Source organism: Ascaphus truei, chromosome 2 (genome assembly GCF_040206685.1).
Source record: "Ascaphus truei isolate aAscTru1 chromosome 2, aAscTru1.hap1, whole genome shotgun sequence".
In the NCBI taxonomy this organism is placed as follows: Eukaryota; Metazoa; Chordata; class Amphibia; order Anura; family Ascaphidae; genus Ascaphus; species Ascaphus truei.
Window position 1 is genome coordinate 32,096,667 of NC_134484.1, and position 22,611 is coordinate 32,119,277.

General features: G+C 44.0%; 1 protein-coding gene across 5 annotated transcripts in view; it reads left to right on the top strand.

Annotated features, from left to right (window-relative positions):
- The first annotated feature begins 1,563 nt into the window (after positions 1–1,563).
- Positions 1,564–22,611, top strand: part of TMEM71 (transmembrane protein 71) — a 50,676-nt gene continuing 29,628 nt past the window's right edge. Inside the window, exons 1-7 of one of the 5 annotated variants that reach the window (XM_075581883.1) lie at positions 1,594–1,696; positions 3,537–3,594; positions 8,266–8,321; positions 12,424–12,490; positions 14,133–14,345; positions 17,197–17,342; positions 18,228–18,359. In XM_075581883.1, the coding sequence (XP_075437998.1) occupies positions 3,593–3,594; positions 8,266–8,321; positions 12,424–12,490; positions 14,133–14,345; positions 17,197–17,342; positions 18,228–18,359 (616 nt within the window). In that variant the 5' untranslated portion in view covers positions 1,594–1,696; positions 3,537–3,592. Of the gene's footprint in view, positions 2,009–3,536; positions 3,595–8,265; positions 8,322–12,423; positions 12,491–14,132; positions 14,346–17,196; positions 17,343–18,227; positions 18,360–22,611 lie in introns of all 5 variants that reach the window. The other 4 variants (XM_075581891.1, XM_075581895.1, XM_075581899.1 and 1 more) reach the window with 4 other exon arrangements.

The following is a 22,611-nucleotide window of genomic DNA, read 5'->3' on the forward strand; positions in this document are numbered from 1 at the left end:
CTCTCCCACACCTTTCCCACACCTCTCCCATCTCCCTCTCCTTTTCCCACACCCCCACCTCTCTCCTTCTATTACACTCTTATAGCCCCATGTCTGCCCTCCCTTAAACCCCCACCTCTCTCCCTCCCGCCGTTCCATCCCACCTCTCCCCCTCCATTACACCATCACCTCTCCCCATCCCTCGCTTACACACCTTTACTCTCCCACCCTCCCTTACATCCCTAACTCTCCCCTTCCCTTACACTCCCACTTCTCTCTCCCACTCCCCCTACCTCTATCCTTCCCACCCCAACCGCTCTCCCGCCCTCCCACAGCTCCTCCTCTCCCTCCCACACCCCCACCTCTCTCTCCCTTGCTCACTCCCCCACCTCTCTTCTCTCTCCCACCCCACCTTTCTCTATCCCACACCCCACCTCTCCCCTTCCCTTACACTCCCACCTCTCACTCCCAAGCCTCTCTCCCCCTCCCCCACCTGTATCCCTCCCCCACCTCCCTACCTCCCTTTCCCCCCCTCCCTACCTCCCTCCCACTACCTGACCTATCTTCCGCCCTCCCACAGCCCCACCTCTCCCTCCCATACCCCAACTCTCTGGCACACCCCTACCACACCCCTACCTCTCTCCCACACCCAACCTCTCTCTCTATCTCCCCCAAACCCTTATCTCTCTCCTTCTTGATACCCCCTACACTCAATAACCCCCCACCCACTCAACAACCCCTGCACCCACTCAATAACCCCAACCCACACACTCAATAACTCCCACCCCTGACACTCAGTAAACTCGATACACAATAACCCCCCCCCCCCCCCCCCCGCACATCGGCTACATCTACAGTATAGTTCCAGATAACCAGATATTTTTTTCAAGGAAATTTTTTGAAGAATGCTCCGCCATGACATAGGCCGTGATATATTATTGTCTCAGCTGGCTGTTAACGGGTTAAGAAAACATATTACAGTCATAGGTGTTCAAGTACACTAAATAACCGCAGCACATAAGTTAGTACAGTAGGCCCTGAATATATTCAGTGCTTTCCCAGTTACTATCACTTTTACTCCAAGAGATGTATTAATTCAATAAATTCATTTTAAATAAGAATTCTTGACGGCTCCATAACAGAGGGAAGAGGGGGTGGGGGCTCAGTAATGAGTCTAAAGAAATTAGGTGACACATTGCAAAAGTGTAGTGTTTATTGTCTTTGTATAAAAACATATGGCACCTGTTTTTGATTATTATATACACAGAGGGCTGGACGATGTGATAATCCTGATTGTCTCCTACTGTCTCTGTGAGTTCTCCATACTTACCACTTAGATTGTAAGCTCTTCGGGGCAGGAACTTATTTTCCTAGTGTTACTTTTAATGTCTGAAGCACTTCTTCCAATGATGCGTTATATTATTATGTCACGTTTATTTCTGCCGTGAAGTGCTATGTACATGGGCTGCGCTACACAAGTAAAGATATACATACATTACATACATACATTGTCCATTCCTCTGAATACCTCTGATTACAGACATACTGTAACAGGAAATGTGACCTCATTCTGCCTGTCAGCCACTGCGTGAACAGACTATTTTTGAAAGGAAACAAGAGGGTTGAAAAGTGTTCTGCCTTTCCCGGGACCTCAGAGCTACGCAGACAAACTGCACAAACAGTAACTGTCAGCAAGAGATCCAGATTCTCACCATAGGTCGGTATAGACTCTCTGCAGCAGATCTGTGCTCTACTTACCTGGGATGTGTGTTGTGCAGATAAGGGATGACGGAAGAAGGGCAGGTTTCCACTACACTTGACTGAGTAAGCTACAAACTAGGCACAGTAGGACGTAGGTCAATGTTTGGACACTCCGCAATGGGCAACCTCTTCTCTTTGCCCCTTTACTGCCAGAGGGTCTAACAGTGCATTGGAATGCTGCCAGAGGGAACAATTGGTTGCTGGCGTCTCTGGCAACTAGGGGGTTAATTCAGGAAGAATGAATCGTTGTAGTCAGAAAGTATTTCTGGTAAGTGATACGTATCACTATTACACTTGTATGTTGCTTTTAAATGTTGTGCAAGTGTAACACAAATGAATGTATGTTGAGAATCGGTTTGTGTGCTGTTGGTGTGAAGTGTCAGTATTGTATGAATTACTGCAGGGTTCATTGTCAGAAAGGTAGCATAGTAACAGACAGTACTCAACTCTTTTCTGCATCAGCATTATGGCAAATCTTTTAATTAACTTATCTTCCTCCCATTCATTCGTAAAAAGAAAACTGGCTTTTATTAGAATTATTATTAATATAATTGTATTATTATTATTGTAATAAAGCCTTAGCTTTTGTGTTCTTGTGGCAGCACTTATTTTAAATCACATAACCCCATTGGAATTAAGTTTTAAGCACTGTTGGCCAAAATATACAGACAATAGCTGTAACTGTCCAGCCAGCTCTAAGTATACCTTCCAGTTTCTCAGTTGACAGCAAGTCCTCTTCTGCTTCACTTCCCTTTTTTTAACACCGCTGGAGGTTCGGCAGCAGCAGATTGCCACAGGACCTGTGGCTTTTGTGGTTATGTGATCACTCTTGACCACCCCTGGCTCCCGTTGGAGCGGTCGACCTGATCAGTAGGTCCTATGCCAGGGCCTGTGTTGTACCAGCTATGTAATAAGGGCGCTCTAAAGACGAACTAAAATAGGAGGATGCGAAAAGGTTATAGATATTTTTCTCCAGTAACACAATTTCTCCAGGTTTTTTTACTTCAGCTCGGCACTTTTAATAAAAATACCATTCAGCATTACTGTGCGAGTTGTTAATGAATTTGTAATCACACTGTATGTGCTAAGTGTTGTTGATGCTCTCTGTCCTGGCACACCACAGGAAACCGTAGTGCACTGATGGTGTTAAACAATAAAACGCTTGTGGTGCACGTTAGTTTTAATGCCTTGCTTAATATCTTGTTAGAGTGGAAGAATAAACCTTGAAAGTTCAATATTGTCAACAGGACTATTTTACCATGTTTCAAATAGTATTTGTGAGGTGAACAAGATGTGCACAAGGTGTGCAAGCATCTGCACTAATGCTCATTTCTGCTTGTATGGCATTCAATGAGAGTACTGTACATTAAGTTGCTATGTTTTCTTTTGCATTGTGGAAATAGCCTTACTTAATATGTTAGGAATTCAACACCACTCTGGTTATCTTAAGTGCTAACCAACCAGACACACATGAGATGATACACACACACACACACAAGACCAGATGGCAGAAAGAAGGTGTTTTAGTGGTGGGTTGAGGATATTAGGCTACATGGCAGGCTGACCAATAACAACACTTTTAAATTACAACAACTGGGACTTGGGCGCATATACTGTAGACAAGTATCGCTAACAAAACATTATACAATAATGCTGGTGCAGGCAACTTGAGTAGTGTTTGTGATGATAATCTAGAGCAATGTCTTTGCAGTAGTCGAGTTAATAAAACAAGTGAAAGAACACTTTGTAGTACTGTATGTAACAAAACTAATTTCAGACATACTTCTCATAAACAGCAGATCTTCAAGATGTTTCAAGTTCCTCATCTCATGTCAACGCCTGTATCTGCAAAATGTACGTAACACTTATTTTTCTATATTTTCCTTTTTTTCATATCTGCCTAAAATATTTACTTAAACTTCAAATGTTCAATGTTCTTCAGTGAGAATATTTCTCCTAACTGACAGTACATAACAAGAGGCATTTGTGTGCATGGCAGAAGAAGTGTATGAAAAGGGACCTAAGCAGTTAAGTAAACCTAAAGCCACTTTGAGAAGAATGGCAGAGTAGATGCCGATCATCAAACACCAGTTGGAACCAAGGCCCTGCCAGGACCACATCTGCCTTGGGCCTGACTGTCAGTAGGAAGAGCTCTGGAATCCCCCAATTAGTAGTCAGCTGGAGAAAGTCAGACATGTGGCAGAACATGTTTTGTCTTAGTGTGCTGTTAGTACAAATGGTTTCAGGTGCTGAACAAGGCAGGATCCCACCAGCAAAGAGGACTGGTTGGAAGGTTACACATGGAAGATAGAAAGGCAACAGGATGGGGCCCCATGGAAGACCAAGAAGCAGTAGGACTATAGCTTCATGGAAAATGGAGGATTTATGCACTGTGGGGTTGAACAGCTGGGGGACTAAAACCAGATAGGTGTGAAGGTGTCATGATGAAGATAGGGATAGAGTGGTGTGAGTTGGGAAGAACCTAAACAAATAATGCTTGTGATGTATCTATAGTTTTGAAGAATATGTGGTGATCTCTATTCTATGTCTGTGCATCTCAGATGCTGCCTGATGAAAGCCCTTTGTCCAGCTTTGCTACTTGACACTCATTCAAAAAATGTCGTCATATGTCAAGCTATTTCCCATGTCTCATTTCACTTTAGATTTCACATGTTCACATTTTGTCCACTTTATCCAATTCCTTTATTTTTTGCCCGTCATCTCATTCTACATGTGTCTCCTTTGGAAATCCTTCCTATGACTCACCTGTGTTTGCAGCTAATTGAATCCAAAATAACATGCCTAGGGAACTTCTAGTGAAATTCTTCCACACACATTTGTCAACTGATGTTGATGTCATTTACATTTTATTGATTACATGAAAACAGAAGACTATTTCCAGAATTTATATGGATGATAATTCAGAAGATCAAGGCACGGATACACTAATGGGCTTATTCTATAATCTGAAAAGTGACATCTACCATTGAAGCCAATGTACATAATAAATCCCTATATAGTGCTTTAGCTCACTCATCAGGCCCAATTTCTTTGTATTGTTTAAAAAGGTATCAGATAATATTGTTTTCAATTTTGTTTAATTGTCAGCACTTTTAGGAGTCTAGTTTATAGGCCCAAAGCTCCATTGTAGTCACTTACCGGGACGGTAACCGATCTTAACGTCACATTAACATCAACGGTGCATCTTCACAAGACAATAACATAACATTAAGCCATGTTTTTTCGGTGTTAACTATAACGAACATTATAGATAATGACATGCAAATGATATGCAAATTAGGTGTAATCATAACATTGCATATCCACAAATGTCCATTAAGGTTAATGCAGAGACTTAGGGGCCTATGCAGTAAGCGTTCATAAAAAAAATCTCCGGCCCATTTATATCACCCTTTTTTGGAGCATTGCTATCACAGTATTCAGAAAGCCTTGATTACCTGTGATAGCAAAATTCACAAAACTGGTGAGTTGCCACCAGCGGTAGCATTTACCCTCTCAAAAGGCCTAACCCTGCGATTCCTTTCTGCTGCAGAGAGAGATGGTCGGAGAGAGCCGCCTCTCCCAGCGAAAATCTCGACCGAAATGTATATTTTTTTTAATATTCATTTTATTCCTAGTGTAGATGAGCAGGGGGTCTCCGGAGCAGAACCACATTGGTTTGAGGTCTGGGGACTCCCTACATCCCGAGATACAGGCCCCATTATGGGGTGCCGATATCTCCTATGCAAGGAAATGTCTCACGTCACGTGATCGGGACATTTCAAAGCATAGGAGATACTGGCACCCCATAACAGGGCCTGTATCTCGGGAAGTAGGGGGTTCTCCGACCTCAAACCAATGCGGTTCTGCTCCGGAGACCCCCTGTTCGTCTACACTGTGAATAAAATATATATTAGAAAAACATACATTTCGGGCGAGATTTTCACTGGGAGAGGCTTCTCCCGTGGTCTCCCGCAGGCCTGAAGTACCAATCCTGTATGTAAAAATAAAACATGGCCTTATACAACCCCTCCCCCCCCCCCCCCCACCAAACACATACAGTACAGTAATGGGCAAAATAACTATTATCCAGATATGGATAATAGATTATTTGCCCATTATTAAACACAACATTATCCAGCATAAATCAAGTAAATATATACAGTTCTACTTACCCCTGGCAATATGATGGGCATCCTCATCGGGATTCTTCAGGTCCCTGTCCTCCGTTGCCAGGAAGCAAACATACAGTAATAAATACATTCTAATGTCGCTTAACCCCTTAATCACCATGCTGGTTAATAACTGCTGCAGTAATTAAGGGGTAAACCCACTCTGCCTCACTACCCACCCGGGAGGCCTAACAACCCACCCCAGACCCACTATACCCACCCTGTACCCATTGAGTAGTATAGTGGTACATCATACCCATATAATAATATGGGCCTGATAAGCACTATAGCACTCAATGGGCACCCTAATTAAAATACATTAATGCACAAAAGACACAATAATAAAACATTCAAAACACCAAAACACTACAATTCACTAAATAGAAAAAGTAGCCAACAAATGCAATTAATAAAAGCATTTACAAGCACAGCACGGAATTAATTAGAGTCAGACCATTAACGAATCAAAGTAATTAATTAATAAAACAACTCAGCTAAACAACAAGGAATTAATTCAAACAGTAACCAACAAAGAAATTAATTAATAAATAAAAAACTGTGAATTGAAAATTCTATTTTGCGACATAGTATTTGTGGAGCCTCTGAAAAGTCAGGGGCCCTTGGAAGATCTGGGGCCCTGGGCTACAGCCCAGTTAGCTTGTGCTTTAAGATAACACTGACTAGCTGTTAGAAATGTGAGCACACAACGCCACAGGCGGAGATCACAGCTCTCTCCTTACACTGCTCAGACCCTTCCACTACAACCACGCAAGCCCCCTTTAGCTGCATCACTTACCTTTCGGCATGGTGGGACGCTCCACGAGGTACTTCCTCCATGCTCTGCGCCACAGCCGTCGGCGCGGAATCGCTGCCCCGCGCGCACGTGCGCACCCCACGTTGTTTCCTCACATGCGCACGTCGGACTTACAGTGCACACACAACAGCCCCTGAATTTATCCCCACTCAGGCTCCGCCCCCAAACACCGCACGGTTACAATCTGGCTCTTGCTGAGTGTCACCTGGGCTCTAAGAACAGCATCCAATGCACTGAAGCTCCCTGGGCTCCTCCAGGCACGCCCCCTCTCCTGGTTGGCTGTTCCAGCTTTATATACCCTCTCTGTTCTATGCTTCCTCGCTCGTCATAGTTTTTGTATGGGTGATTCACAGTGCTTGTTCTTTGATTCTCTCAGTTTTGACGCGGCTTGACAGACTACCCCCTTTGGCTCTCGACTTCAAATTGTTCCTGTTTACGTATCTTCTGGCTCCCTTCGACCTCGGCACTCATCTCGATCCTTCCATTCTTTTCCTACCCCTGATCTCGGCAACGGCAACGACCATTCTTCTGGAAATAACGGTACCGGCAAGTATTCACGCAATACTCCCCATCTGGCCTGGCACCATCTAATACCACAACCCGGACACGTCTCTCGCTCTGTCGGTGTGTGTATTCATACCTGCCACCTCAGTTCTAGGGACAGGTCTGGTCTGCGGGCTACTCCGGCGTAACACTAGCCAGCATTGAAACTGATACTGATGATGCATATTTTTGAAATTGCAGCTTTCTGGGATCATTTTATACACATTTAGTGGGAATGTCCCTTGGATCAACAGTTATGGTCTAAGATTGATGACTCCTTGCAAGTTATTTGGGGGCTGCAGATTCCCTTTGAACCTGCAATCTTTTTACTAAATGGTTTGCATCATTTCTCGACTGGAGGTGAGTCCAGGGGTTAAACTCCCTTTACAAGGCTGGAAACTGAATTGAGGTGATGGATTTCGTGCAGGTGGGATATGGTAAATCCTGATCGAGCAGGGGTTTATAAAAGACAGGAAATTGCATGCACAGAGGACTGCGTTTCCCGAGCAAGGGGAGAGATTGTTTTCCTCCCAGCCAGGAAGGACGCTGGCTGCTGGGACCCCACCAAGGACATTGAATATTCCACGCTAGACTCAACCCTGCTCCCCGGAACCGACGTTCACGAATTCCTAGAGGGAATGACCTGGAACCCTTTATGATACAGTCTTTTAGGGTAAACACATAGCACAATATTGTTTTATTCAGGCTTCTTCTTTTATTCTGCTTTATTTCCTCCCAGCCGGGGACTGTAACACTTTAACGAAAACACATTTTAGGTACTTCAGGCCTCTGCCTGTTTTATTCCGTCCCAGTTGGGTACTGCAATACTTTCACTGATACACATCAAAAATAAACCCTGCTCAATCGCAGCACTTACTAGACAGATATTTCACTCTCCAGGTTTGGGCAGCTTATCTGCTTTCTAACTATACGAAATATAGAATATTTATAATTGGTTTCAGAATTCATAAGAAGAATGTTTTTGTTATCTTGCAGGGGGCGTCCTCCCCTATCTGGCTGCTGTCAGCAGTGCCCCAGCCTCCAGGCTCTAGGTAAGAGGGAGAGGCAGTAAGCTAACTGCTTTAAGTACCTGTTGCTCAATTAGGAGGCAGGTGAGAGAAATTAGAACAATTGTGAACTCTGGTCTTGATTTTCCATCCACCAGCTTCAGCAATTGTGAAGCTGTGTGATTGATCACATTTACACTGTGGCTGCATTTTCTGATCTAAATAGGACAGAAAGCTGCCTAATATCCTGGGATTATGTCACAATAGATATATTGTTTGATAAATGCATGCTGTAGGTGTCATGATCCCATAAACAGGTAGATGAATAAATACTGCTTGCACATCAATTTGTGTTACTGGTAAGTGGAAGTCTATGGGGTAGATCCCCAGAAGGTCGCTAAGTTTTTTTACACATGGCCCCAGATATGGAACCTCCCACGGCGGACAGGTATGGCAACACTGGGGTGTCCTCAGAATAGGGATCTGGAGGGGTAGTGTCATACAGTATATTGGGGATTTTTCAGATGTGGCAAGCATTTCTAACGATTCCACAGGTATTATGGGGACAGATGTGTCCATACTCTCCTGCATTGCCCAGGTCAGGTTATTATTGGAAGTAACAGCGATTGTGTGCTGCCTAATAGTCCACAGAATTTGCTGACCTTGCCTCGCAGCAGCATTATCACGGCATGTGGCTGCATGCTTCCGGTGCCTGGCAGCTCGCTCCCTTATTTGGGAATTGATGGCTGCCCTGGACTCCAGACGGGAAAGATAACCCACTATGTGCCTGAATTCTGCTCTTTGAATCTCCATTAATTCACATTGCATCTCCATCATGACAAAAGGTGGGGTTGACTGGGGACCAGTCACAAGGAGATGGTCGGTGACCAGCCGCAGGAGATGGCCTGGTAGCAGTCGCAAGAGATGGCCAGGGACCAGCCGCAGGAGATGGCCGGAGACCAGCCACAGGAGATGGCCGGGGACCAGCCACAGGAGATGGCCGGGGACCAGCACAAGATATGGCCGGGGACCAGCCACAGGAGATGGCTGGGGACCAGCTCCAGGAGATGGCCGGGGACCAGCACAAGTTATGGCCGGGGACCAGCCACAGGAGATGGCCGGGGACCAGCACAAGATATGGCCGGGTAGCAGTCACAAGAGATGGCCAGGTAGCAGTCGCAGACGATGGCCCTGTCGCAGGAGATGGTCAGGTAGCCGTCTCAAGAGATGGCAAGGTAGCAGCCACAGGAGATAGCCGGGGAGCAGCCGGAAGAGATAGCCAGGTAGCAGCCGCAGGAGATGACTGGGGATAAGTTACAGGAGATGGTCGGGGGAGCAGTTGCATGTGATGGCCAGGAAGAAGTTGTGAGCTCATCCAGAGCTTCACCTGGCTCCTCAGGCTCCCTGACCTCTGCAATAACAATGTAGAGCTCCTTCTCCTCAACCTGGGCCTCTTCAGCCACTGACGCACCCTGTCAGGTAAACCGCGTCCGCTATCTGTAAGATGGCCCTGAAAAATAAATACATCATATCATCAGAGACATTCATGATAAACTTGAGTACATGTAAGCACATTAACATTGATTTTCTTAGACCAATCAGACATTTTTAAATATTCAATTACTGTAGAGAACATTTTATCAGTAGAATATATGTTGATGTCCTGATCCATAAACTGTATCATCTGCTGCTGAACTTTAGAAGGCCTTTACTCCCATGCATATGATTGTATATCATATGCTGAGCCATGCTATAGATTGTAAGCATTTTTGTTTCGCTACTGTATATCATTTTGTGATATCTAATTTTCACGTATGTTCTGGACAAAAAGTAACTTAAAGTACTTTAAAAGTGATTATTTGAAACATGATTGCTATGGATATCATAATAAGTGTGAAATGTATTTGTATTGTATTGTATGTCTTTATTTTTATAGCGCCATAAATGTACATAGCGCTTCACAGTAGTAATACATATCATATAAATAACCAGTGGTTGACAAATCACCAAAAAATCTACTCGCCACCTAGTACCAAACGTGTGCTGCTTGGGCCAATATTTACTCGCCCGGGGGTTAAATCCACTCGCCTGGGGCGAGCAAATGTATAGGTTTGTCGAACACTGTAAATAACAAATAATATAAATAACAGGTCATGGGAATAAGTGCTTCAGACATAAAAGTAACATTAAGGAAGAGGAGTCCCTGCTATTTATCAGGAACATGATGTGAGGGACACAGGTGTTATGAGGGCACACATGTAAGCATGTCACATACATTATTTTGGTAAGTACCCCTTCACCTGTATGTGTGAGGGCACTGCAAATAAGACGGTAATATTTGTTTGGATGTTCTTAAGTGACATGTATACATGAGATTGATGGTGTATTATAAAAGTACGGTATTGTCCCTTACCAGGTCTCTCAAGATCCCTTGATTCCACAAGGCCAGGTATTCCCACTAGCAGTGAGCGGGAGATGACAGAGCTGACCCGCTCCTCCATCCGGGTCAGGTGCAGGGGCTCAGGTGGGCCTCCTCCTGTCCTCTTGGCTGCAGCTGCATGATCAGCCATTTCCTTCTTCACTGTGGCCTTACTGTCTGCCCATCGCTTTTTCAGTATCTCAATGGTACGGACAATATTGCCCAGAGAGTTAATGTGCTGCAGAATGCGGCCCCATATACGATGCTTTTCGGCAGTCGTGGTCTTCTGACACATAGCCCCCAATAATTTGAGAAGTTACCCATAACTCCTTCAATGGGGATCTCCAGCTCCTTGTCATTAAACTTTTGGCTCCGGATGTTAGGTGCCCCAGGAATAGTAGTAGCTGAAGTAGCCTCAGCAGAGGAGGTGGAAGCCTGGGCAGCCATCCATGCGGTTTTGCAGACAAAAAGGGCTGAGGTTTGCTGTTAGGCAAGTGTTTTTATTTAAAATTGTAACATGCTCATGGGCGCGGTATTAAGGTCACGATAATATCAAAGGCATCATCAACTAAACGTTCTTTCCCAATGCGCAGGTGCAGCGTATATTTTTAGGCTACGTAAATCCCTGTCCATCAAGGTAACGTTACGTTGGTCGTTTGGCTAAAGAAACCTTAATTGTGCATATCATGCTATCATATCAGCTTTGAAGATAACCGTTAATAAGTAGGAAATTAAAGTCCATTACCAATTTCACAAACGTTATGTTATTTGCACTAAATTAGCGTACTTCTGAGGATTACCCCTATATTACCACGTCAGAGCTGTACAAAGTGATGTTGGAGGTGGTTTGCTCACTGCTGTTTAGGGATTCCGGCGTCATTGTAAGATGGAAGCCATTTCCACATAAGTTTTCAAACACCATTGTGCTTTTAGTAACTTCAGTGAAAGACAAACCACATCATAAACAGCATTAATTGTGGGTTTTGTTTGTACTTACTGCCCCCACACCCGTAACAGTTAGGTTGACTTGAATGGCATTTAAACAAGCAAAAGATAATCTAGCTATATGTGTCGGCAAAGAGATCTTTTTGCAAGGCAAAAAAAACATCATTCGTAAACAATCCATGACGTGGCTTCATTTTATAGCCTCTGATGTTGTTTGATATTTATTCACTCAACTACAAGGTGGGAAACTCCAGTCTTCAAGGGCCACCAACCCCCAGGTGTTAGAGATATCCCTGCTTCGACTGAGCCACTGATTGAGCCTCCTGTGCTGAAGCAGGGATATCCTGAAAACCTGAACTGTTCGTGGCCCCGAGGACTGGAGTGGCCCACCCCTGCTCTGCTAGGTGTCAGGTGGTAACCTTCAAAGCATAGACAATTGGTGGCATGTTTTTGTACCTAGTTCTTATATTGGAGTGACTACACTATTACTAAATATAACATGTGAAATATGTCACAGTACTCTGTGGCTCCTCTGTGACTTTTTTTAAAGTCTACATGGGAGAGTACCAGGTGAATCTGATATGCTTAATAATTGACTAATTTCAATAACAATTTGCAACGATCAATCCTTTGTTACCGCAGGAATATAGCTATACAAATGTTGTCAGAACTGTGTCAGTTTTAGCCTTGCTAAAGCCAACTGTTAATTTACTACAAAAGACAGCAAACAAGATAATACAGTAAGAGCTCATTTCTCTCTTTTATGTATATTTTCTCTTATAGATTCTTCCTTTTCCAGAGAGACGTCTACAGATCTGCCATCTAAACTTTTTGAACGTTATTTTTCAAGGTATATATTTAAGTAACACTTTTGGAATAAGCCTTCCGTTATTTTATTTTTTTTCTCATGTAACCTTTGCTTTAAAGTACAAAAGTAGTTTTTGAATCCTTTGGCTTACTGATATCTCTCTCTACCAAGATAATAAAAAAAAAAAAACAACTTACGTAATGTATTCCCATATTGGGCTGATAACGAGAGATGGGAAAAAACCATCACAGGGAAAAATATGGACCGAGGTGCTTATGGGGTGCGCTTGGCTCAATACACCCTTACCCCCTGAACACTAGGTAAACCTTTAGGGGTACAGGATCTGGCCCTAATTCAACCACCGGGCGGATGAGCCTTGGAAAAAATATAAATATATGCAATAAAATCAATTAAAACACAGTTAATCAAAAATAGAAGCGCAAGAATGAAAATAAAACTGATAAATATACTCAATGATGCAAAAAAGACCAATAAATAGATTAAAAAAAACCATCAGACAAAACATTGCGCACCTGGTAACGTTTCAGCATTCGCAAAGTTGTGAACATATGAAACGTTTGCCTAAAACCACCATGTGTGACTATCACACATAGGCCCTTTACATATTATAATGTGACGTAGATTTCCATGGCCGGGAAGCCTCTGAGCTCCTTTGATGTGAATGGATCTCGGAGGCTTCCCTCTTTGGAGAAGGTTGTAGTGGACGCTACGCAGTCAATAAAGATTCATTAGGTACAGAAAATAACGTGAATATGGTACAGGAGAGAGGATAATGGAATAATAATAGGGAAAGTATAGCCATGCTACTTTGAAAGAATATTGAATAGAGGCTTTAGATGAAGAGAAAAGTCATACAGAACCATATTTAATAAGCAGAGTTCTGACGTGAATGGATCATAAAATGTATTCTGCTGCCGGTAGTTGTCTTATGACATACCACCACTTATTCATGTTAATAGGACATACGCTGTTACAGTATTGGCTGCCGGAGGTGTCTTATGGCTTCACACCACTTGGAAAATATGAGCCACATTGATTTCATTGAATTCCAGAGACAGGGGAAATATTCGACTGGAAAGAAACATTTAACAAACTCCATATAGCTATAATTGTAGTGAACAGTATTCAACAAACATAAAGAAGAGAGGTGAGTTTTTCAAACACTCTGTACACCATCATTTGATCTATGAAGAACTCTCACGGCTGGTCCAATAAATGGAAACACAGCCTACAGCAAATATTCACTTCCCCAGGACGTACGCCCCTTGATATGTTCAAGATAAAAAGTGGTGTAAGATACGTAGAGGTGGAGAAACGACCTGTAACACGGGGGAACATCCAATGGTGTGAAGGAAATCTGAGATCAAGCATAAAGTTAACACTTTATTTTCATATGTTTATTAACAGTGAGCAGTAAATAAATGTGCTGAATTTTTCAGAGAAAGTTGAGAAGAATGTGGAAAGAATGTGCCTGCATTGGCTTCTTAACATCGATTAAAAAGAAATGTGTGTTCACTCCCCAAACTAGGAAGCTAAGAGCATATCATGTATGAATCATTTCAATTTTGTTCCTTTAAGGTATATCACATACCAGCTAAAAATGAATAATACATGAATACACAATTGACTAAAAATGAATTCCCTTCTTCCTTTCCCATTGCAGCGACTCCTGTGATTTGGTGAATGTTGACACCTCTCATGACAATTCCTTCGTAAATCCCATGAGTGGATCTTTCTCGCTGTGTCGACGCAGTCCTCGATTACTTACCAATGGATATTATGTTGTGGATGAAGATAGCTTTATATTTGATGATAACGGCAACGTATCCCTAAGTCCAACAAAGTCCAATGTGTCTTATAAAGAGAAAATAGTCAGGTACTGTACATAAATGTGCGGCCTCCCAGACTTAGTTAAGTAGCAGGAAATTAACTGCACTTTAGGAGACCAATATAAATGACACTTTACTAAACACCCTGCTTATTATAAGACACTAATTTATAAAAAAAAAAACATGACTAATTTTGTTATGATTGAAAAAAAATCAAATGCATTAATATTTTTTTCTGAATACAAAATATGATTGTTCTATATTTGATGTATTGCATTCAAAATATTTATATCTGATTAATAAATATAGGAAATTGCACTATCCCATGAATACAAATAAAATAACTAAAGTTTGATAAATCATCAACAGTGCTTAGAAATTAATGGAAAACTATGCAATATGTATATATATATATATATATATATATATATATATATATCAAAAAAACAATATGAAGTAGCGCCGCTAAATAACCAGTTAATTATAAATATTAATTATAAATTACTAGTGGGAGAGACAATAGCTAATTGGATAGGCTTGAAGGGGCAGCTAGATAGGGCTAGTACACTATGATAAAACTTTTAAAATAAACAAATGGCAATGCAATCTCCTGACAAAAAACCCTAAAGGAAAAAATATAAAAAATATAAAAAATGTATTTATTAATAAAAATATATAGAAAAAATTGTCAAAAGATAAAAATATATAATAAAAAACCTTCAATACATAAAGTCCTGTTCCAGTGGAAATGTCCTTGGTTTCTTGCAGCCCGTTTAAAAGGGATCAACCAGTCCCTAGTGATATCTGGAAAAAAGAACAAAAAAGAAACAGGCGCACACCTAGTGCATTACCACAATAAAAATGTATTGGATGAACATAAAATCTAACAAATGGCCACTCACAAGGATACAGCAAATAAAAGCATGTATGAGATAGGCTCTCATGTGCCTTGCAGCTCAATCACCAGCGTCCGTCCGCAATCAGTGGCATCATCACGTGGATCAGCCTCGCGAACCGGAACCGGAAGAGGGGTCTTTCACCTTCAGTGCTCCACCAAATCGGTCCCTCCGGGAAAAAGGCACCCCAGATGTATAATAGTACAAGGTAGCAAGCCGGGAGAGCAGCACACGGGAGCCAAGAGTTCTCAGTCAACCTGCATCAGTGTTTGTGGGCAAATGGCGGCCGGACTCTAGCCACGCCCTACGCGTTTCGTCATCAAATGGCGACTTCTTCAGGGGATACCCTTCAAGCATATGTCCTTCCAGTTAGGAGGGGGGTCCCCGGCGGTTAGGGGGGGCTCTGGTCTCTCCTCTGCTGCAGTCACAGATCCGGGTCACTGCTATTTTTCTAATAGCAGTGACCCGGATCTGTGACTGCAGCAGAGGAGAGACCAGAGCCCCCCCTAACCGCCGGGGACCCCCCTCCTAACTGGAAGGACATATGCTTGAAGGGTATCCCCTGAAGAAGTCGCCATTTGATGACGAAACGCGTAGGGCGTGGCTAGAGTCCGGCCGCCATTTGCCCACAAACACTGATGCAGGTTGACTGAGAACTCTTGGCTCCCGTGTGCTGCTCTCCCGGCTTGCTACCTTGTACTATTATACATCTGGGGTGCCTGTTTCCCGGAGGGACCGATTTGGTGGAGCACTGAAGGTGAAAGACCCCTCTTCCGGTTCCGGTTCGCGAGGCTGATCCACGTGACGACGCCACTGATTGCGGACGGACGCTGGTGATTGAGCTGCAAGGCACATGAGAGCCTATCTCATACATGCTTTTATTTGCTGTATCCTTGTGAGTGGCCATTTGTTAGATTTTATGTTCATCCAATACATTTTTATTGTGGTAATGCACTAGGTGTGCGCCTGTTTCTTTTTTGTTCTTTTTTCCATATATATATATATATATATATATATATATATATATATATATATATATATATATATATATCAGTCCCATAAGAAAGTATTTTCTATATTTTGTAGCTGTAGGGGAAGGCCTCTCTGCTCTCTTGGGTCCGAACCCTTGTGTGCTATGGCAATACCAGGATCCAGGTTTAGAAATCTTGTCCCTTTTGTCTTGCTGTCAGCCTGCAGTCTCTTTGCAGCTCAAGACATCTGTTTGTTTCCCAGGTCAGCCCAGTTGTGGACTAGGGAACTCTCTAGTCTTTCTTTCCTGGGTCAGCTCCAATTGTGAGCTCAGGAAATCCTCTTCTTGTGTCTCACTTGACACTATTTCACAGAGCTCTGTTTAGGCAGGTGAAGTTGGTTGATTGCTGGTGGGCAATTAACCAGCGCACTGCTGGATTAGAGGCAAATTTCTTAACAGAGATAAGTCCCTGTTACAACGACCCTCATTGATACTCATCTCGGCATAATCCAAACCTTTTAACTTTATTGCAGCATTGCGCACAGTAGAGGAGAGTGTGATACATTGCCACATACAGCACAACTTGAATTTGTCCTTATGGCCATATTCTATATATACCGAAGTGGTTGTTTGGGACGGTTTCCGCTGAAAATCCCCATAGATGTTGATGTGGATTTTTGTCCGAAACCAGCGACTTCTGCATACTGTATATAGTATAAGGCTCATAAACTCTAACAAAAGTAATTATAGCATAGGATGCACAATATAAGTGAAACAAATAAATTAAATAGAAGTGTATGTAGACAAATAAATGAAAAAGAAGAGTATGTAGTATGATTTGTACTATTATTTTATTAAAATCGGCACAGTTTACATTACAAACGCTATTGAACTTCAGAGGGTCAAAAAATATTGCAAAGAATTATACAAACTCTGTAATGCTAAGTGTAATTACTGACAAAGAACAATTTCATCATTACCTGCTGGATAGGACTTTCATTATATTTGGGTGACTAAAATATTTATTTTCAGGATTTTTAGGAGGAAGCGTAAGCACCTGACCCCAAGAACCCGTGCATCGTGGCGTAATGACATTCAGGAAATGAGGTCACCTCTTGAAGATGAACTTTTGGACGGAGACCCAGAGGTTTTTGACAACAGTTACAGTTTTAGCTCAGGTACGTAAGCTTTGTGACACGTTTTTAACTTAGTTACAGTGTGTGACAAACTCCTTAGATCTGTTATATAGTGTATGCGCGTGCGTGTCAATGATAATTGACAGTGGGAGGCCGACGTTGATACAGTCGAGACGCGCGCATGGCCGTGAGCGGTGGCGCGGCAGATCAGAGCAAATACAAGAATTTGTATTTTCGCGCTGCTGCCGGGTCACGTGACGCCCCGAGCCAATCACAGCGCAGCCTAATGCTGTGATGTCAGGGCCACGAACCCCTAGCCACGCGCTTCACCGCTGGCAACAAACAAACGAATTGTGCACGCCCAGCGCCATACGCGCACTATATTACAGACCTTACTCCCTGTATGTGCAGCATCAGCAGCTTCCGTAAAGTGATACTGTTTGTAAAATGTAAACTCAAAAAGAGGGGTTAAGCACCTATATTCTGCCTGGAAGATATTTCCAAACAAACACTGTCCACTATGTATCAAGGCAAAAGTGGCACCATTCATTGGATTGGCAAAAGAATTGTCCCGGATGTATCAGAAAAAATGTCCTATTATTTGAATTGGGATTTTTCTGTTTCATACATCTGGTGCAGTTTTAATTGCTCCAGAATTGCATCATTTGTCTTGATAAATATGGACCATGTTTTCTAGAAAACTACAAGATCAGAGTACATTTTCTCCAGTTTTTAAAGAGTGGCAACGTATAAAATAAAGGAAATAATAGCTGCACACAGCAAGGCAATTATTATTAAAATGAGATACCAAAAAAATAACGTGTTATTTTTATATGCAATTTTATATACAATATTACATACATATAAATATAGATTTTTTTTTCTCTCCTTTGTTGCTACTCCACCCCCCCCTTTATGCTAATTCAGAGATTGCAGATGTAAACTCATGTGCATCAAGAAGTGGTCCCAACATTATGGAACAAGCGGAATGTGTGGATGAACCTCCTCAAGTTCCACTTGTGCGCTTTTCTTCTGGAGGATTTCTGTGCATGAACAACGGTAAGAATTATATAAAAAGATAGAGCTTGTGCAAGATACTATGCATGTCAGATATAAGGTACACATTCATATCCAAACTAAGGCAGGAACTTGCAGGCAACATGTCGTTATTGGCGTCAAAAGGTACTGTTGGAAATAACCATAGGGCATTGTCGGCTTTCTTTTGCATTACAGAGGCATATTGTAGGTCTATTTTTAAACCATTCCTTGCTCGGGTATCATATAGTGCCATATTTACTAAGCAGTCTTTTGCCGTAAGACATCTTCCAATGCTGGAAGATACTTTATAGCAGGCCTGCACAACTCTAGTCCTCGAGGGCCTCAAAAAGGCAAAGTTTTCAGGTTATCCCTACTTCAGCACAGCTGGCTCAATTAGTGGCTCAGTCATACTAAGTAGGGATATCCTGAAAACCTGGCATGTTTGCGGTCATCGAGGACTGGAGTTGTGCAGGCCTTCTCTGTAGCCTGTTCAAGTCAATTGGCTCTAAGGTGTCTTCCAGCGCGAGAGTGGTCTTCCTTTGGCTGGACAATCTTAGGTTGGTATGAGTCTGAAGAAAGATTGGGAATTAATATAGTTCAGGAGACCCAGAAATAAACCGTTCTTAACTTTGAGGTTTAACTATATACATTTCCTTAACATATTATATTTGTACTGTAACTAATTACAAAGTGACTTTGTGGATCTGAGCCTAAGTGCTGTTTGCAACAAAAGACAGGGGAGCCCAATGCTACATCGAATTGACAAAACATATATGGTAATAAGTATAAAGTTAAATACTTCAATAATATTATTTTCTTGGTTATTTAGTTAAACCCTTTGGCCAAAGCATCATATGCCTGCATACCAGCGTCAAGGCATAACCAAATTTGCAGGTCCTAACACTACACTGTGCACCTTTCCTTTTACCTCTGTATGTGGGTGTCACGCTTGTGCTCTCCACACAAGCGAGAGAGAAAGGGAAGGGACCCAATAGCGAGGTGGGGAGGCCGCAGATTATACGAAGGGAGTAAGTTGCCGCGCAGCTGGGGATCGGTGCACGTAGTCACGTGACCGCGCCGCGCGCATGAGAATGTGCGACGCGGCCGGAGGTGCGGTGCCTACCTCAGAGACACGAGTGATCCAGCTGCATGTGCGCGCATGCTCTGACAGCAGAGCGGGACTGCGCGCGTTCTCAGGCACCAACACGGGGGTTGCTGGAAGTCAGCGCTTCAGCACAGGAGTCTGGAAACGGAAACCAGGAACATGGAACAGGAACATGGGCATAGAGTCCAGAGCACAAGGAAACATCCACAAGGGGATTGCTTCTTGGAGGACATCCAGACTACTTAAAGGCATAGTGACAGAAACAGCAAGGTGCAGCGAAACTAAACATAACATAAGGGTTCTTAGTCTAATCCATTGTCCAAGGAATTATAAGCCTGCTACCACGTCAAGGTGAACCCTACTAAGCAGGTACCTACACTACCCGACGGTAAACTAACCTCAGTAGTATAAGAGTGACTGTCCCAGTCTTCCGGAATCCACAGGAGATAAGTAAAGGTCCCAAGGAGGTCCAGGCAGGAAGACTATGCGATGAGTACTAGCAGGCACCAGGGCAGACAGCAAATGACTAATAGCAGAGAGAAAGTCAAAGAGAGGCTTAATTCCTGTCAGGAGGAAGAGGGTAGGGTTTGCCAGAAAGCAAGATGGCGTTGCTTGCTTCAGAATCCTTAAAAACACAGGATCTTGACTCGCAGCTAGAGGGCGGCGATCAGAAGTAAACAGGTAAGGAAGGAACACACCGCAGGGGGCGTGTTCCGCACATTGTTACAGTACCCCCCTCTTAAAGATCGAACTCAGAGCGATCCAAGAGACTAAGGGGCAGCGATGCATAGAAAGATAGACTCGCAGCTAGAGGGCAGCGCCCGCCACACAGAGAATCAACAGGGAATCTTGACTCGCAGCTGGAGGGCGGCGCACGCCATACAGGGAGACATCAGGGAAACTAGGCAAGAGGGCAGCGCCCTCCACACAGAGAATCAACAGGGAATCTTGACTCGCAGCTAGAGGGCGGCGCACACCATACAGGGAGACATCAGGGAAACTAGGCAAGGGTAGAGAATACGCCACAAGGGGGCGTGAAGTTGACTCGCAGCTGGAGGGCGGCGCACGCCGTCACGTGTACGCGCCACGCGTGAGAGAATGCGTGATGTGACCGGGGGTGGCCAGCTCCGTGGTACGAGTAGGAAACCGCGGGTGCTTGCATGCTCTATAAGGAGAGCGGGAACTGAGATGCGGCAGGTAAGGAGGGAGCACGCCGCAGGGGGCGTGTTCCCCGATTTCTTACAGTGGGGAAACAACCATAGTAGGTCCTGTTCATACAGCATAGATAGGATGTGTTGGGTGTTGGGGTTTGAGCTTGCTGGGAAAGTGTGTGTTAATCCTAAATGCTGTTTACCTAGTTAGAGGCTCAGGCTATGAGCTCAGATCTTCTTGAAACTGAATGTGTAAAAATCATATTCTAATTAAATTGAATATACTAGGGAACACATTTGGATTAAAAATGCAACAATAGATTTTAATCTAAGCAATACGTTTAGTACCATAAATGTCACAGGAGGCCAGGCCAGGACAATTCACTTTGATCAAGGAACCAGACAAGATAAAGGTGTTCAATAAAGTGTATTTATTTCAGCCGTGGCCAAGAAGCACAACACAGTCACAGAAATGGCTTACACTCACCAAAACAAGGGTTAAAGCGGGAATTTTATCTAGCTAGGTGCCGGGCGCCGCTTCGGTAGGCTTACCCAGGAGTAATTTCACATCCATGTAGGTTACAGTCTCAAGGATGTTATTTGGAGAAGAGCAAGTTCAAATCTCCCTCCTGGATCAGCACCGAGTCTCGTTCTGGGGTGTCTCTGGCAAAGCCTTGGAATCAGGGCCGCGAACAGCTTTCCCGGGGGCCCAGGAGCAGATTTTCCACTGAAGTCCCCACCCCCTTGTGTTGGCGGCCTTGCAAGACCCCCCCCCCCCCCACCGCTCTTACGCTCTCCCCTTCTCACACACCTCCTCGCTCTCTCACCGCTCTCTATTTCTCTGCCCCCTCACATTCCCCTCTTCACACTAAATTCCCCCCTCCCCTCCTCACACTCAATAACCCCCCTCACACTCAATACCACAGACTAACCCCCCCTCTTCACACACAATAACCCCCCTCCCCCACACAATCTCCTCCCAACAACCTCCCCCTCTCCCCCCACAATGCCCCCTCCCCACATAATAATCCACCCCCTTCCCCATATAACTCCCCACCCCTCCCCACACAATAATACCCCCCCATCCCATACACAATAACCCCCACTCATCCCCCCAAAAAAACACACCTACCTACCTTGGGGGGAAGCCTCAAGTGCTGGGCAAATGCAGAAGTTGGGCCCAACTTCCAGCACATGGGATCGGGGCTTGACTGTGGGCCGGGCTGCAGCAGGGAAGAGCTGGGGCCTGGCAGCAAACAGGGGCCCAGCAATCAGGCACCTATGTTGGACACGACCTCTGGCTGGGCCCAACTTCCAGCGCCAGCCATGCATCCTGCAGCCGCTGGGTCCGGGACAGCTGTCCCAACTGTCCCGCTCCCATCAGCGACTTTGCACGGAGCACCCCGCTTAGTTAGCTTTCATGCTAATTCCAGAGAAAACTGTGGACCTCAGAACGCTACCCTTTATATAGTTTCCTTGTCTCCATACAAAAGGATGGAAACGGGGCTGGGAAAATCGCAGCGCAGATGCTGCGCCCTGGCCAATCACAGAGTGAGGGCTCGTCTGTGATGGACCAATCCAGGCTGGGGGTGGTGATGGTGCGGCTAGGACAGCAGGGATTTCAAACCAACCAATCGGAACAGCACCTACAGGGCTCATACCCAGTAACCGTTCCCATCGCCGGATGGATAGAAACCGCAGAGATAGGCATTTCAGTGTCTGAGAAAGAACAAGGCTTCGCTCTTTGAGCCAACATCTCCCAGACCTGAGATCCGCCCATCCCCACCCTCACCCATCCCCACCCTCACATTGCCTCATACACTGACTGTCTAGACTGTGCAGACTGGGTAAGTGTATTACCAGGCACACACATCAAGGAACACAGAAATACAGTACATCAATCACAACATTACACAGGAGTAAGATTTACAAATACATAATACCATAGACATTTGGCGCAGATGAGCCACAATAAGGTGGATACCTAGACTGAAACCAGAGTATCCAACCAGACAGG